The 17,698-nt window shown below is 32.2% G+C and overlaps 1 protein-coding gene across 8 annotated transcripts in view; it reads left to right on the top strand.

Annotated features, from left to right (window-relative positions):
• LOC100572393 (RNA-binding protein Musashi homolog Rbp6) overlaps positions 1 to 17,698 on the top strand; it is a 399,006-nt gene that overhangs the window by 262,836 nt on the left and 118,472 nt on the right. For all 8 annotated transcript variants that reach the window (XM_029489719.1, XM_029489716.1, XM_029489717.1 and 5 more), the window contains one exon: positions 3,599 to 3,640. In XM_029489719.1, coding sequence (XP_029345579.1) covers positions 3,599 to 3,640 — 42 coding nt within the window. The remainder of the gene's footprint in view (positions 1 to 3,598; positions 3,641 to 17,698) is intronic.

Below are 17,698 nucleotides of genomic sequence, written 5' to 3'. Positions count from 1 at the left end.
ATATACATTTCATATACAGCAGACCAAAGCGTTTTCGCTAATGTATTGAAACAGATATATTTAGTGTGTAATGCGCAGGTATGTATAATCGCCAATTATATAGATACTATCTATAATAAATGTTGTTATGTATAGTCGTTATAAACACAAACAATAGTAATTGTGTTATTTTTCTACTTCAAATTGTGTTTTGATATTTTGAATATTACTCAGTTGTGTATTTTCGCCGAATATATAGAACCTTTTATAAACGCAAAACAGGACGCAGGGAAAATGAATGATAATCTACTAAACCTTATTACTTTGGAGTGGGGACGTGACATTCGCAAACATGTGTGGCTGTACGACAGATTAGTGATTTCACTGTTTTTACATCTAGTGTTCCAGCGACCCGGGTAATGAGACACTGCAGCTGTAATGGCATTGGCTCTGGCGATGTATAATATAACGAAAAAACGTACACACACACATATTATATGAACATGCACATTATGCATATATACTAGATGAGGCCTTTTGTTCGAGTACACGGCATAGCCTTTATAACGTGCATAACTAGACATGCACACTTGACAATACTGCCGACTCGACAACTTTGCTCTCTCTCTATATCTCTCTCTCACACACTCACACTCACTCTCCCTCACACTCACTCTCTGTCTGTTCGGTTTGAGCTGTGGAACAATTGAGAGAGCGCACGCACGCTGTCACGTTTCAGAGTAGAGGGTGTTGCCATAGCCACAGGTCGAGTACTCTCTGTCGTCGCCTTTTTTTTATATATATATATGTATGTATAATCTATATATATATATATGTCTCCATAAAGTAGGGCGGAACTTGACGTTGTCGCTTTAAAAAAAATTTCCAATGGGTAATGCATAAAAAAATCTCTGAAATTCCATGGGTATTAGAGGATAGGTAGGTACTGAGAAAAATCCACTTGGCACCCAAAGACACAGCTTTCAAGTGCCCACTCGTGTAGACATCGAGGGAAATTTTCTTTTGTCAGTTATTTCGACGTGGCCCACTTGAACGAGTCATTTCAAATAAGTTCATTACGCCCTCTAACCCGGACGGTTTTTTTTTATTTTTAAGAACTATACCGTAATAACGGCCACCAAAGCCTTTTCTCTTTTCGCGGAAAAATTATTCTTTTAGATATCGGCCTAGCATTTATTATCGATTTTTTTTGTGCAAAGTAACTATGCTTTAATCAAATTAAATATGTTTAATAATAGTATTTAAATACATTCTCGATGTCTCAAACATTAAGTTTAAAATACGTGTTTTCTTTTACTTAATTTGAAAATAACAGGGTCTAAAAAAAATAACTTTATACATCAGACATAATACTGTTAAAAATAATTTATACTAATATTAGAATATTTTAACGACATTATTGTACGATTTTTAAAATTAATAATTATACGATTAATATACGATTAGAATAATAAATTGCAAATAAATATGATCGAACAAGGGAATTAACCTTGTGGATTTTTAATTTGAACAATAATTTATAGTTTAACCTTAAATTTAGATGTTTCACAAAATACATAAAATCCATTCTTATCAAATAGTTATTCTTTAGCATTTACTAGAAAAACAAGGAATAACTATAACACATTTGTGATTTTATCTTTAAACGTTTTTAACTTGACTATCAAACTTTTAATGACTATAACTCACGAAATGTTTTGGTCAAAATTAGACACATAAAATATAATATTATATCGTCCTTATCATAGTTATTACAGCTACTTATAATTCTAAAAGAAACACGATGATTTAAACGATTAAGTACATTTACAATATTTTTAGTTAAGTATAATAATAAGTCTGCTTCACTGTATATTATTATGTTAAGTAATTAACTACTCAACAAAATGTAGAGATAGGGTGTATATTATAGTATATTTTAAAAATGAAATAAATATACTTATGATATTATAAGATTTTTGTACGTTTCTATATTATAAATTACAATAAATTACAATAAAACAAAAATTTAAAATAATTAAAAATCAGTGTAATACCATTTATAATCGAAAATGAACAGCCGTTCGTTATTAAACGAACATGCTATTTATTTATTTTATAACGAGTACAACGAATAATATATTGATGTATATAACTGTGCATAATCTGAACTAAACAAGCAATTATTAACTATATGCATATGTATATTTTATAATTATTGTTCTAGTGTTGCTTGCCTATGCATTATATTACTTAACAATAATTATGCTCCAATTTTGGGAAATGTTGAATACTTTATTCCCCACAAAATGAATTAAAATCATTGAAATGTCCGCACGCACTGGTGTTCGAATTGTTGCTGATCGCGAATTGTCCTGATCTTTTGTGCACATTTCGTTTTGGTCGGATACGGATTTCTTCTTTTTTTTTTATCGTTTTAATCCCGCGGGCGCGTTTCCGATGCACCACGCCCGGATGTCAGTTATTTACTTCCGGTTGGGTTCAACATAAAGGACGCAATCAAGTCACGGTGAACAACACCCCCAACGCCCAGCCTTGCACAAAATTGTTAAAGGTCTTTCGAGTCATTACAAAAAGAAAGAAAAAAAGCGATCGTTTACCACCGCCACCGTTGATGGAATATGAGAAAGACGGCGACACTGGCGGCTTCTACCAATGAGATTGCGTCGGATAATCACCGATAGTCTTTCCAAAGACGTCCGTATTAATTCCACATCGGCTTCCGTAATCGGATATATTCTAGAAAGTTGTTATCAGTGATGAACACCGGTGAAAAGTTGCTGTCATTCACAGGAGTCACGTATTTCCCAGCCCCTTTGTGTACGCCAGTTTTCCAATTATTAAACTAGTCTTTTTGTAACGGTTTTAACTATTTATCTCTGCGTTTTTCAAATCCTCTCCTCCTTGTTCGCATATACTAGTCTTGGCAGGCGCCTATGGAAACGGCAGTGACTTTCTCATGCTCTTGAGTTGTACAAACGCAATTGATAAAAAGGTTATAACGGGAAATCCGCGGCGGTAGCGTAAAACTTATCCTCTCGGTTTGTCGTATATTATTTCTTAATTTTATTCCAACGGCCTGTTCGTAACCGATGTTTGAACTTTAAGTGATCTCTTCCGCGTCCTTACGGGATTTTCATTTTCACTACGCAAATGTATTCTTACGCAATTAGCATTCTCTATTGCACACAACTTAAGTTATTTGATCGTAATAAATATTTATTGGTTTTGATCGGGACAACGATTTAAAGTACTTAACGATTTTTGTTTTACTCAATAAGTTTCAAATATAAATTTTTTTTAAGATTTTTATTATTATTATTATCATTATTGACTTTAAATTTTGACATTCATTTTGTTAATATATTATAGCTTTCTGCTGCTATAATATACTTAATCTTTCGAATATTGGGTAAGATACAGATGAAACAACTTTTTTTATTACATGAGTTAGGTACTTAATGTGTTGATTGTTGAATGTGTATGAGTTACATTACGTATGATTACCGCATACACAATTATAAGATTTTTCGTTTTTAACTGCCTGCAGTTATATCACGGTTATATTTATTTATTAATGAATTCCTTTTTTTTACAGATCGATCCGAAAGTGGCATTTCCGCGACGAGCACATCCGAAGGTAAGTGAACACATTATCATTATTTTCTTTAATTTATTGTCCTTTATTATATTATATTAAAGATGATTTATTTTAAGTTAAACATTTTTCCCGATAAAACTAAAATAAGATCATGCAAACGGTGAGACAAAAAACTGTGTAGGTACTTGTCTCTCTGATTTATAGGTATAAGTTAATTTATTTCAACGCATATTTCCATTATATAAGCCAAATATCTCGTGTAACATTGTTAAACGTTATTTCCATAGTTATGCTTATATTATTATGCCCGCAAGGAGACTATAGTAAAACTCATCTGGTAATAACTGACTATACGTTCGAACGTATTCGTATATAGATAAAATACTATTCGATGTAATGAAAATAAATATGCTATTACATACAAATTGCCGTCTATAAAATCTTTATTTTGACATACATATGTTTTGGACTCGGTAGAGATATTTTTTTCCAACCGATTTTGTTGTCGTGATTACTTATTAACAAAAACATATCTCGAAGAGAAAAATATCGAAGGCGTGCCATGATTTTTTTTTATTGTCTAACTTAAGTAGTATAAATAATCGTAAAGTACCTATTAATATGATAATAATAATCTTAGAATATTATTTTTATAAGGTAGGTGTAGGTAGTCTAATTTATAAAGATTTTTGGTTTTTATAATCTTGTCTATTATTGCTTGTACACCGCTGCTGTAGTAGGATGTTTACATTAAATTATAAATACAAAACTTTAAGACATGAACCAGCGACGGTTATAACTTATAATGAATATTATATTATATAAGTACGGCTAGCGTTTTAACTAATAATTTAATGGTAAAATAGTCGCCGACTAATGATGTAGCTATTTTAATTTAATATATTGATTTAATTAAGTAAATATTTTTAAAATCATAATTATTTGAGTTTGGCGATAATGGTCAGAATGAGATACATTACCTATTATACCGTAGCTATACATAATCATATAGACATATTATTATAATGCCTATTATAATATAATAGCATAGAAAATTTCGGTATAATAATGACGTCTAAGCGTCCGTTAAAGTGAAACCAAAATATATTTATTATAAATCTTTTAAAGGTGTAATTTTACCGATTTTCCCCCACAGTATTATTATTTCTTATCGTTTTATAATGCAAATCAATAATATTGGGTAACCCATGGCAATACGGTTAGAAATTCACCAGAAACGGAACATGCATATAGGTATATATATAGTGAGTATACAAACTCTTTAACATGCCGGCTGTACTTTGGCCATGCATCATAATATTACACACATTCCCTTACATAATGTATAACAAAAACGTACGAAAAACCTGTACAAAGGGTTACTTACACTTGACGAGCTAAGAGATATGTAGTTTGGGAAGAAAAAGGATGAATTATTTAACCAACGTGATCTTCCTACTGAAAACGACGTGTATTTTATATATATATATATTTTATTATTTATATTTTTTCTATTTATCGTCTTTTCGTAGACAAGAAAAACGCAATGTACATTTTCTAGATAGGCACCTCGTTCAATTTCAGTGCGTTAAGCATCTACAATCTACATATTATAGAAAAGGTGTATAGCATAACATACTGCATACGGAACAATAATATTATGATGATTTTACTATCCAAATAAATTACATCTGCAGTTGAACTAAAATACCATTCCCAAGACCTTATTATGTTTCAAATGATTTTAGATTAAAAATAATTTGTGATTATGATTTGTAATAGTGATTTATTGTAAATTGTAATTCGCATTTGATTTGTACATATTAACTATAACTTAATATGACATGTACAAAAGTACAATATGTACCATTTTCCACAATAAAAAAGCACAGATATACCATATACGAGTTAGATCATGTTATTTTTTACTTTTATTCGATGATACATTGTTTTTTCTTTTCTTGCCAATACAATAATATTAATGGTCTAAAAAATTACTGTTGCCCCTACAATATGTTTAATGCACCGATAGTGTAAATATTGTATATTACATAACATATATTTGGTAGGTAGGTACTTCGGCGTGGTTGAAAAATAATACTACAATGCTCGTCGTGTTCTAAAGTAAACTGCAATACGCTTTAGTATCTATTTCTACTTACGTAAAAAATCTAATTACTGCGACTGGTATAATGTATCGTGTAGCGAATAGTATTAAAATAAAATACATTGTCCGTGTCAAGTCCTAACGAATCGCTTATTTTGAAAGTGCATAATAACAATATAATATCCATGTACCAATATACTTTTAATGGCCTTGCGTTTCCCTATAAGCTAACACTGCTGCAGTTATTGTTTTATGGCAGAGTGTGGTGTATTCGATAACAATGACATTCGTAATGCAGACAAAAATATAAAGAAAAAAGAGTTTAAGTAAATATATTTATATATGAATAATTTTTTTTGTTCTTTACAAAGACAATAGAACGAGATTCGAATACCGTTCGTATATGCATTTTGCAAAAGGGTCTTCTGCTCAGGGGAGCAGGCAGACGCTCCAGTTCGTCCTGCACATATTGCCAATATTCCGAAATGCTGCCGGGCGTACATACATTATATCGTAGGTGGATTTCTTGGATACCTCGTTTTTATTGAAAAGTTCAAAAGCCAGATGACTTGTTGTTTAATAGAAATAATAATAAAAAAAAAACCAGAAATTTCGTACACATAAAATGTATGTGTGTGTGTGAGCACCTATAAGCTACACAACGATACAAAATAAAAATAAAACACCAGCGGTTTTCCATTTGTATACGTTCCAAATGTAATTTATCCTCAATTTCACGCAAGAGGTTATTCAAATATGGTATTTTTTTTTTTTTACGTCTAATATCGGATGTTTTATTCACAATGACCATATTGCCGGAAATTTTTATCGCCGGCGTAGACTGCGCCTTCAGCCAGCACCTCCGTTTAGCGGTTTTATCATATTATATTATATACCTATGTGTGTGTGTACACCGCTGTATACATATTATATGTATATACATATATATATATATATATTGTTCTAGTCTGCCGTCTTTCAATTTATTTCTCCGGCACAGCAACGAAAGTGGAAATTGCTTGTTAATAAATTAAACCCTTAGTAATTCTTTTTTTGCGCGCGCCGCCGTGCAGTTCGAATTTCGCTTCTTTTCTTTTATTTTCTTTTATTTATTTATTTATTTATTTTTATTTATTTATTTTTTTTGGCGGGCCAAGACACGAAAACGGAAATTATTACCGAGCAATATAAATTCCATCGGAACATTACACGACCGTCGCTGATAATAAATCACCGGTCGTTGTCAAGATGAGATACAATTAATATGATATTTTTCCTCTCCGTTGCCGCCGTCTTCTTCTAAAATTAATACTGCCGAATGATGTTATGACGGGGAAACGAACGAAAATAATCCGACTGCGACACGACCTCACGGGCGCCGCCGCCGTCACCGCCAACTCTTTTCCAACACGCCTCTGGTTCGAGTGAATCATTGTTCAGCCAGCCACTATATACGCTGTTTAATTTAATGGGACATTGGAGTTTTGAACTTTAGCCCAATATGACAGCTATTAAGTTTTGTTTTATTGACCTTTGCAAAACCATCCTATAACCTTTATATTGGGGCCAGTCTCGCTTTTTGTCTGTATCTTGTATTTAAAATACAAGTACACCTATTATATTCATTATTCATACGCTTTGCATGGTACTTCTATAAAACACATAATGCTTAATAATAATACAATAAGGAACATATTGTATCAATCAATAACCATCGTGGAACATTGTAATACACGTAAAATTTACCGTACGTTTAATTTTCGTCGTATATTTCTATAATAATATGTATAGTCAATTTCATGTTTGTGAGAATGACCGTTAAAACTTAAAATATACAAATATTGTGGCTCGAATCTACCAGATGAAAATTATTTATTTGTTTAAATTACAATTAAATCATAATCCAAGGTTTTTTTTAAGTATTGCATTTTTTATGTACCTTCTGATGTTAGATGCATTGTCAAGAATCTGTAATCCACACATCAATCTGGTGCGGTGATTTACGTTTGCAGGATATTATCCAATAAATATATGCTTATTTTAGCTCTCAGTCTAAAATCTTAACAATAATTTTAAAGGTTATGGATAAAAAAAAACCGTAACTATAATTTATAATGTGATAACTTATGGACAATTTAATCTTTCTTGCTAAAAATAAAAGCATTAAACGCATTGTACACGTCATGTGTTTATGACAATCTTATCATTTTTTTGAATTTTACATCGGTGTCCTTATAGTAATTACATTATTTCAACAGCTTTTTTCCGTTAGCCGATTAATAATTGAATTTATAAAAAATATAAACTTACCAGAAATAGTTCTCTGCTGGGGCTTCATTCCTGTGTAATATAACACTTCTCGTATAGCCTTCAAGCCTGCAACCCTATATAGTGTTGGAAATGTCTGATAGGATTTAAATTTATGATGTAACCTAACCATAATAATTTTAGTTATCACATCACAAGTATTTCAACATAATATTATACCTATGTCATTCTACATAATTTAAAAAAGTAGTTCTGTTTCGTGCATTTTTTATTCATTTTAAGCATTTTTATTTTTATATTATTTTGTTGGTATAAAACAAACTATTTTATTTTAGTGAAATATGTTCTGAAATAAACTATATTTACATTAAGGATTTATTTTTTGAATAGAAGAATACAATTTTAAGTATAAACATTGAAATTATTCGTTGAATATAATTCGAAAATGTCATACATTTTTTAATTATATTTTTGTCTTTTATAATATAAACAAGAATGTTTTGAAAATACCTTTGATGTCATTTGAAATTTTATCATTGGTAAACGACCATTGCTTTGAAATTTCACTCAGTGTCTATTTTGTCGATCTTTGAGTAGTAAATCCTTTTCATGTTAGTCTAATTGGAACCATTGAAGTGTGTCGAGAAAAATACCTACAGTGTATTAAGTTGGCCAACCTGAATGAAGGTTGTTTTCATTTTAATTAATGTATGTGCAAAGTCTTTTCACATTGGCTGGCCACATCTTAAAAGTAAAAAGTTGATTTAAAATACATTTAAAAAACTATATTTTAGTTAAATAATCATAATATGATGATTTGAAAATTACATTTTATTACAATTTGGTTTTGCCTCATTCTGTTAATATTGAAACAAAATAAAATGTATATATTATCGTAATGTATATATTTCAATATTTGTATTTATCATTTTAATATGATTTTACCTATTTAACATTATTCGCTATTTTGACGTGTGTATGGATAACATTCCCATAGGAGGAGGTATACCTATCAAACTAAAGAATTAATAATTATCAAAAATATCGTAATAGTTTTATAGCTACTTATCAATAAATAAATTTATGTTTATCAAATATCGTCAAGTACCCACGTACAAGTTAACGACGGTCAATCTCGTCCGCTCGTTGCGTCGGCCAGCCAAATCCCAAAAGATTATACCGATAAGGCTGGTGTTGTTAGCCGTCACGGTGGAGATGGCGATAACGTACGATCATCAGGGATGTGATGGGGGAGGGGTTACAAAAATTCTTTTTTATTTTAGAAAAAACTGTACCCATCGGAAACAGCTGTCACCGACGACGACGACGCGACTGTGCATAATCGACGTGTCCTCTATACCCGGACGAAACACAACTACACATCTTCTCGTTTAATTGTGGTTATCTTTTTCGTTTTGCCGTGCCATAGTGTCGCTTTTCAGGCGTCTACACGTATAAAATAGGTATTATTATTGTTAATATTTGTTTAGTTCCTACAGGGTCGCACGCGCGTGTGTTTAGTTCACGTTTTATAATAATTAAAAACTCTCGCGCTTCTGCAGTATAATAATGATAATAATAATGATAATAGTAATAGTAATAATAACACATGTTATATATAACACCTACGAGAATTATACACACACACGCGCAGCAGACACCGACGACCCGACTGCGTTTATTATGCACACAATAAATACTGAGCGCGCGTGTATTAAAAATCATACACACGCATTGTGTTATCGTCGGCGTATTGTACATATTATATACGTTTTAGACGAACAACGAGCGACTCGAAGTTTATAAACTTTCGACGTTCCCTGCCCTGCACACACACACACACACACCCATCCACCCGCCCACACATACGCTTATATATATTATATACACGCGCTGCTGCGACTGATGGGACAACGGGGGTGGCGAAATGGTTTTTTGCGGGGGAGGAGAGGGTGCAGGTCTGCCGACGGTCTGGGGACGGAATAAATTGCTCGTAAGTCATACTGTGTTCCTGTACGAGACATTTCATTATTATATATATATTATTATACGCACACAAGCGCGCGGGCGCGACTTTATCGTTGTGTGTGCGCTCACATCGTCGTCATAGTTCTTTGTGCGCTGTTCATGTGTACGTCGTCCGCGACCGAAAACTTTGTTCCGGTTTATCTGATACGCAAGTAGGTATATATACCTCGTACCCCTCCCCCCGCCGAGCACGCATAATAATAATAATAATAATAATAACGATGATGATGATGATGCTGATGATGATGACGACGATGATGATGATATTATAGATGTATTATAATTTATAATAACTTTGCGTATCGCGTGCGATGTAGACGTAACGTTTTGGGCCCGACGTCTCGTATACTAATAATAATATGACGTAGGTACAATGTACTCGATGATATATATATATATATACCATAGGTGCTATAATATTTATATATTATTATTATATTAGTGGGGCCTGCACGCCGTTAAATTCAATATTATTCTTCTCGGTTCGCGAGTCAAAGCCGCCCGTTTAATCCGAAGGATTGCTATTGCGCATTAATCGCTCGCGTTCGTCTAACGCCATTATACGCACCTGCGCTCCTCAATCCTCGGCGCGTGTTCAGCGCACCCCAAACTGTATATATGATAATAATAATAATATAATATTGTGTTACGCGCCTTACACCGTTCTCTATTGAGAATTCGATACGCTATCGTTGGGTGTTGACGTCACGTTTTTTTATACATCGTCTATCTGCAAAAGTACGAACCAGCGTCCGGACTTTTGCTCAGTCGTTGGTTGTGTACAGTACCTACGTCATAGTAAAAAGCATTGTTCGTTTTCTCAAAAATATATTAATGCCACCGTAGTAACGTAAGCGTATAATATATGATAATATATTATTATTATTTTCGTCGTTTTTCATATGATTTCTATAAACAAACATAAATTCGCATATTATCGTACACGTGTGTGTACAGTATTTATATGTTCACGAGAAATACACGTTCGTCGAGACCGAATTTGTATAATATATGACTGCAGTTGTGGAGAATCAAATCGCCCGTGACATATTTTATTTTATATGCGTGTTGTATAAACCCCCGGAATCTATAATTCTTTGACATCTTAGATTTATTCCGTGTATACTACCCACTGTACCACCACCGTCGCCACCACCATTGTCCGCCCAATAATTCGCAAAAAGTTACTTTAGTCAATGAAATCCGACTTGCTTATTCGAAGTCATTTACAAACAATGTTAACGACCGATATCGCTAATGACGCTGGCCAAGAAAGTTTCAGTTCAGCGAACACTGTTCTTACTCTTTACTTTTGACTTTGGAGTTTTTGTTCAGATTTACGAGAATTTATAAAATAGTTGCTTATATTTTCTTTACTTTTTTTTTTATGTTTTTACCAACTAACTGTAGAGATATATTGCTCAAGTATCAAATAAGTTATAAAAAATATATTATATAGAAACCATACAAACGTAATTATTTTCTTTAAGTTTATACAAGTTACACCATAATATTATTATGTCGTTTTAATCACCCTGAAACGAAATGTTTTCTGGAGAGAGGATGGTGTTCTGATAAAGTTTCAAGAATAATCAAAAATAAATCCTCACTTTTGCATGTACAGAGAAGACACATTTATTAATTTTTGTCCGAAACAATTTTATTTCTTATCCGTCTGCAAAAATCGATAATGTTTTTTAACGTAAGAGAAATTATTGTTATATATTTCGGTGGTTAAAACTTAAAATCCATTTAATCATAACGCCTGCAGTGAAAAGGTTTTTGTTCATAACTCCAAGTTTAATATAATAAAAAATATTCATAGAATGTATTAATTTAAATCATGTTATGTAATTATTTTAAATATCAGAATCTTAACAGTTGGTATTACCTAACTCTCGTTATGCATTATGAAAAAATAATATTTCAGATTCCCAATAACAGCACTTTGATATTTTATATTCCATACAAAAGTTTGTAAAAATATTAAATTGTTATTGACATTCATTTATTTACAGTTTATATAACTTATACTAATATATTATTTTGTATCTTATCAAACAAAATATATTGTGTTGTTATAATTTCGAATAAATACTATTAACAAAAATATTATTTTAAATATATGATAAAAACGTTTAATTTTAACTTTTTTATCACTACTATTATTATTAAACTTAATTTAACTCAACTAAGTATAATAATATTTTCGCGGCAAACCATAATGTCTAAATTATGTTAAACAATACAAAACATAATAGGTATTGAAATATGAAATTGCTTCATAACACGTGATCTTAAAATAGGTATATTAGAAAATGCATTTATACTAGGTAGTGTTATACGGTTTAATAAAAAGATTTTTTTATTTTTCCCATCATAATATGTACTAATTATTAAGGATACATTATTATTTTTATTATTACATAGTTGGATATGATAAAAATTATTTTATTATATTTTGTTCACACAATCTATTTCAACAATACATATCGTTTTTTTTATATATTTTATAATTTAAACTACAATTTTTTTTTACAATTAAACACTTAAATTTTACAAATATTCTGCGTCTAGAGTTGCACTATTGTTCAGTCATTTTTTGTTAGGAATTCATGAGTTGTTCTTGTATGACCAATATGAAGTCTGTTTTACTTATTATTTCATTTTTATTTTTAGATTTTTCATTAAATTATAGAACATTTGATTTCCCTTATTTCTTTATTTTCTTTTTTACCTTAATTCGGTATTTTATTTGGTGTTTTGTATCAGGGTAGGTTGTAGTATTCAACAAGAAAAACTATTGTGGTTTAATTGAAACAAATTTAACATAATATATTTTATCATTATTTGTACCTATTCAATTTTTAGTCTTTTAGCCAATATTTTACCGATATCATTCTATTCATACCTATAAAAACCGTAAACTTATACATATTATAACACAACAAAATCCATTAGGGGCATTCGAAACCATTTTGTTGTTGAATTGTTGGATCGTGTCAGAATCCGAGAGAGTATTGTAGAATTGCTACCACCATGAATATATTATTTATGACTGCTATTCTCCCCTTAACTCGGGATCAGTTAATCAACGATAATTTTAATGGAACTCGAAGTTCCTCTTAACCCTCTCCCCACCACCACTTGACTATACATCAGCTTTATTCCATAATCCTCGAAAATACCCTTTTCGTAAAATTCATTTTAAATGTATCGATTCACACTAATTTCAGTACACGAAATCCATGACAATAACATAAATAAAACATAATGTTATTGCAGGAAAACGTAAATTGACTTTGACTGTAGATAGCGTGTCATACTGTAACTGAATGTATACTCAAAAATTACTCATTGTAGTGACGTTTACAAACGTAAATCGCTGATTCGATATCTTTTACGGAACTTATTCATTTCATTGTAATTCGAATTCGATTTTTCGTTTACAACAAAATGGCGTTTAATCTGTCGTATGAAAATATAAAATATCTATTTAAGCAGATCCTTAACGGTTATATGCTTGTGTGAATTATTTCACGCCTAACCCAGTTTTAAGGACAGTTATTATGTTTGTTACTACGTAAGAGCCGGTATTATTTAACGATGAAAAGCGATTACTAATGTTGATCAATTAAAAAAACCTGATAAAAAAATGTTGAACATGAAAAAGACTAGACGTATAATTTAAAATTATTGTGTAGCACTTTATATAGTACATAATTACGCATTATTTGAGACTCAACGAAAAAAAAAAGGTGCAATTAATGTACAATAGTACTATAATAATAATTTAATGTTTGTTAATTCTATGAGCATGCATTATGAGCGCAAGATTTATTTTGAACTGGGTAACAATACTACAAAAAAAAAAAAAAAAATGGACTACTGCAGCAGGCTAGCAGCTTATACGAAATATAGTTTTGAATAATTTTTCAATTATTCAAAGTTTGATATTATTAATTCGCTAATAACTGCAGAACGCATATAATACTTTTGTTTCCTCTTCTATAACAATAATAATAATGAAAAAAAAAATAATGATAATAATAATAGGAATCTTTGTCATTTATACGGGTAGAAATTAATTTCCAGCAAGCTTTCCGTGATTTCGTACATTCTTTTTTGTTTCCGGTCGGTTCACCCCTTCAACACACACACACACACACACACACACACACACACACACCTGCACGCGATATTATTATTACCCACCTGAGGCGACCCGCATACGATTCGTGTTCGAGCATTCGGATTTAGAACACCGCCGCGCCGCCGCGAAGTAACCATAAGGCGCGTTCCAGAATAAATGACCAACACGACATCCCGAGTAGGTAGTTTAATTAAATTCTGACGTGAAGCATATTTTATTTTACCGGACGACACAATATTGCAGTATATAATACGCACTTTGTCTAAGGACACGCGCGCTCTCCATCGATCTATCTCAACCAATCCCCTATATTATTAGCTATATTATACTAAAAGTATATTATACATTTATAACATTATTATTATTATTATTATATGCATGGCTACTGGCTATCATTTCGAAAGTATTCCAATAACATGCAATTATAATTTATAATATTATTACCTATGTACTCGCATTGATCATAAATTTGAGCAGCTGGGGACTTGGAGTGGAGTTCTGATATAATAATAATACAATTACAACCGATTATAATATAATTAATGTTATGAGCATTGGCTTATTTTGATAGACGAGGGGGGTGCAACTAAATGGGTGCCCAACAATAATATAGACACCACCTAAAAATATTTAAGTCTGCATACGTCTATAGTAACCATCCCCCTTCCCCGTCCAGTACGCGGTGAAATGCGTCGTGTTTATAAAACCATCGTTCGACAGTTATACAGATTGATATTAAAACCACCGCCGACGGTTTTTCGGTCTTGGAACTTCGGTTTTGGCACGACGTCGTTATTCGACGGCGGTGATATTTTATATTATTTTTATTATTTTTATCGCCGTTCGTCTAACGACGCTGCTTGTACGGGACACGATAACGTGTGTCCTGCATAATATTATAGGTACACGCTCTACGCGATGATAAATTATAGGTCGATTTCCCCAGCCCCACCTCATTTTGGTATTTTGAAATATTATTACAGTTCGACCATTCGATTGCGTCATAAAATGTTATGTAGTGCCGTTTGTACTACCCTTAGTCTCGCGCGTCTATGAACACAATTGAATGAAAAAATTCGAAATTCCGATGTGGGGCAGGAGGGCCTATAAATAATAGCGATGTCTATACAACGATTAATGATAATATTATAATAATATATTACGTACTATATAATATATGTGTGCGCATAGACGCGTCGCCGAGTGCACGTCACACGCGAATCCGATGGCCCGGGCAGACGACAAACATGCTGGCGGCGGTGTCGCGTAGCCTAGGGGATTTCGCAACAAATTAGGCACATCAACATTAATTACGTTTGCGTCCGGGGCCCGTTTCGCGCCCGTCAAATTCCGAATTCAAACTAGATTATTCCGTGCTACCCCGTCCCGCCCCGCCACACCCACAACCCATTGCGGCGCACTATCCACCCACCCACCCACCCACCCGGTCGCTCGCGCTTTAATTACTCTACGGAACGCACTCGTCCCACCCTACGTCTCTCGCCTATTGCCCGCCGCGGTATATTATTATATTATCACCGCGCACCCACAGTGCTCGGCCAGGGGGTCTGAGGGGGCTGAGCCAGGCGGCCTTCGCCGAAATTTCAGGAACATTTTAAAACGCTTTCTGCAGTGTTCTGTGCGGTGCGTGTAAGGTGTAGGTACTTAGCAAGACGTAATCGCTTGACGTATTAATATTATATCGAATGTATATTGTAATTAATCTGAAGGCATGGCGCATAGGTCGCATGCAGCTGGTGCTATTAAATTGCATTTTTGCATTTCAAATATTTCAATATTACGTTATTAATTATTATCTTATTGTTTAAAATAGGTAATATATATATATATATATTTATAATAACAAAAAATCCCGTGTTGAGCGAACGGTGACATATGCCATTGCAAAACGTATTATTTAGGCATGTAAACAGTTATAAACAAAGTATACAAATATTTCATGACACATAATTTTTTATAACGTAGGGATTACACCTACAATTTTCAATAAAAGAATATCGAATTTATTGAAGAATGTTTCTATTCCATAAGACGATATTACAATATAACACAGGAACCTACTCATAGAACGAACATTGTCATTTTTCGAAAACTGACTTCCATACATTGTTCGTGATAATTCTTAACTGGAATCGTTTTATAATTATTAATACTATATTATGCACCTATGATACCAAACACATAAAAATGCATTAATAAAAATAATGCTTTAACATAACTGCTAACTGCAGTTTTGTGAATAACGACGCTCCGTAATTATTTACGGTTTTAATTTTATGATAGCAATTTTGGCATATTATTATACCACGATAAATTGGATTGGGTGGGTCGTTTTAAAAATGTATATTAATCATAACTCGTTTGGGGTTTATGAATACAGTTTTGGACTTCCCCGTATTATATTATATTATACGTTACACGAGGAAATGTGCATTTTTTTCGCGTCGCATTATACATAAACCAGCCGGGTTGGAAGCCAAGCAAAAAGGTCGATCAACTGGACCGTAAACGAACACAAAGGTCCGTTTGGATAACTTTACGCGTGTCCAAGTTTTATGTTATTTTGTTTATTTTTTTATTTTTTTTTTACCACCCCGTCAGCTCTTCTGCCAATCGGATATCGAGAAATACATATATGCATAAAAGCGCCATATATGCGTAAAAAATAACGTAGATCAAAAAGAATGGATATTTTTTTTTCTGGTGAAACTATTTTCCAAATTCATCGAACATAATATTATATATTATCCATCAACTAAATTAAAAAAAGAAAAAAAATAGTTCTTTCACAAGGTTTGTTGTCGTCCAATATCGATTTGTATACTCGAGTCTGTTTTGTTGAGATCATTTGACTCCGTGAATTTACAAAATGCAAAATATCATTGTACAGCCGGCTTTTAATTTGGCATACAAAATATATAATATTGTACATTTATAACATGGACTTTGAAACCTTTGTAGATATGAGGTTAGGCTCTCAGAGAGGGATGTGTGTTATAGGAGTATTATAGTGCTGATATTACATTTCGTTACATAACAACAATTAACAATAAAATATTTTCAAACCTATCTGCAGTTTACTTCTGCCGTTCTAATTTTTTTTTTTCAATAATACTCAAACGTTGATACGTTTTACTCCAGTGAATAGTAATACATCCAAATACTTAAAATTTGGTTGGCGTAACAATTATATTATAGCACATTAGCTCACATTCATCAAATCCACTATATAGTCCATAAAATCTCTTACCAAAAAAAAAGCTTATAATATATAAACTGATGTATTTGTAGACATGCCCCGGACCTTTAATAAAGTATGGCATCTGCTAAGCCTCCTTAGTCCTTTTTAAACTAAAATCCATCTTTCCGCTTTATAATAATATAGGTATACGTGAAAATCTTATACTTCAACGGGTACATATAGTCTCATCTTAAAAAACTCCTGATTATTTTACGAGTATAATATAATTCACCACTTGTGCTTATCATAAAATAATTTATTGTTACAAATTGTTTAATA

Source organism: Acyrthosiphon pisum, chromosome A2, assembly GCF_005508785.2.
Source record: "Acyrthosiphon pisum isolate AL4f chromosome A2, pea_aphid_22Mar2018_4r6ur, whole genome shotgun sequence".
NCBI lineage: Eukaryota > Metazoa > Arthropoda > Insecta > Hemiptera > Aphididae > Acyrthosiphon > Acyrthosiphon pisum.
Note: the sequence above shows the minus strand (reverse complement) of the source record. Positions and strands in the feature narration are given on the sequence as shown.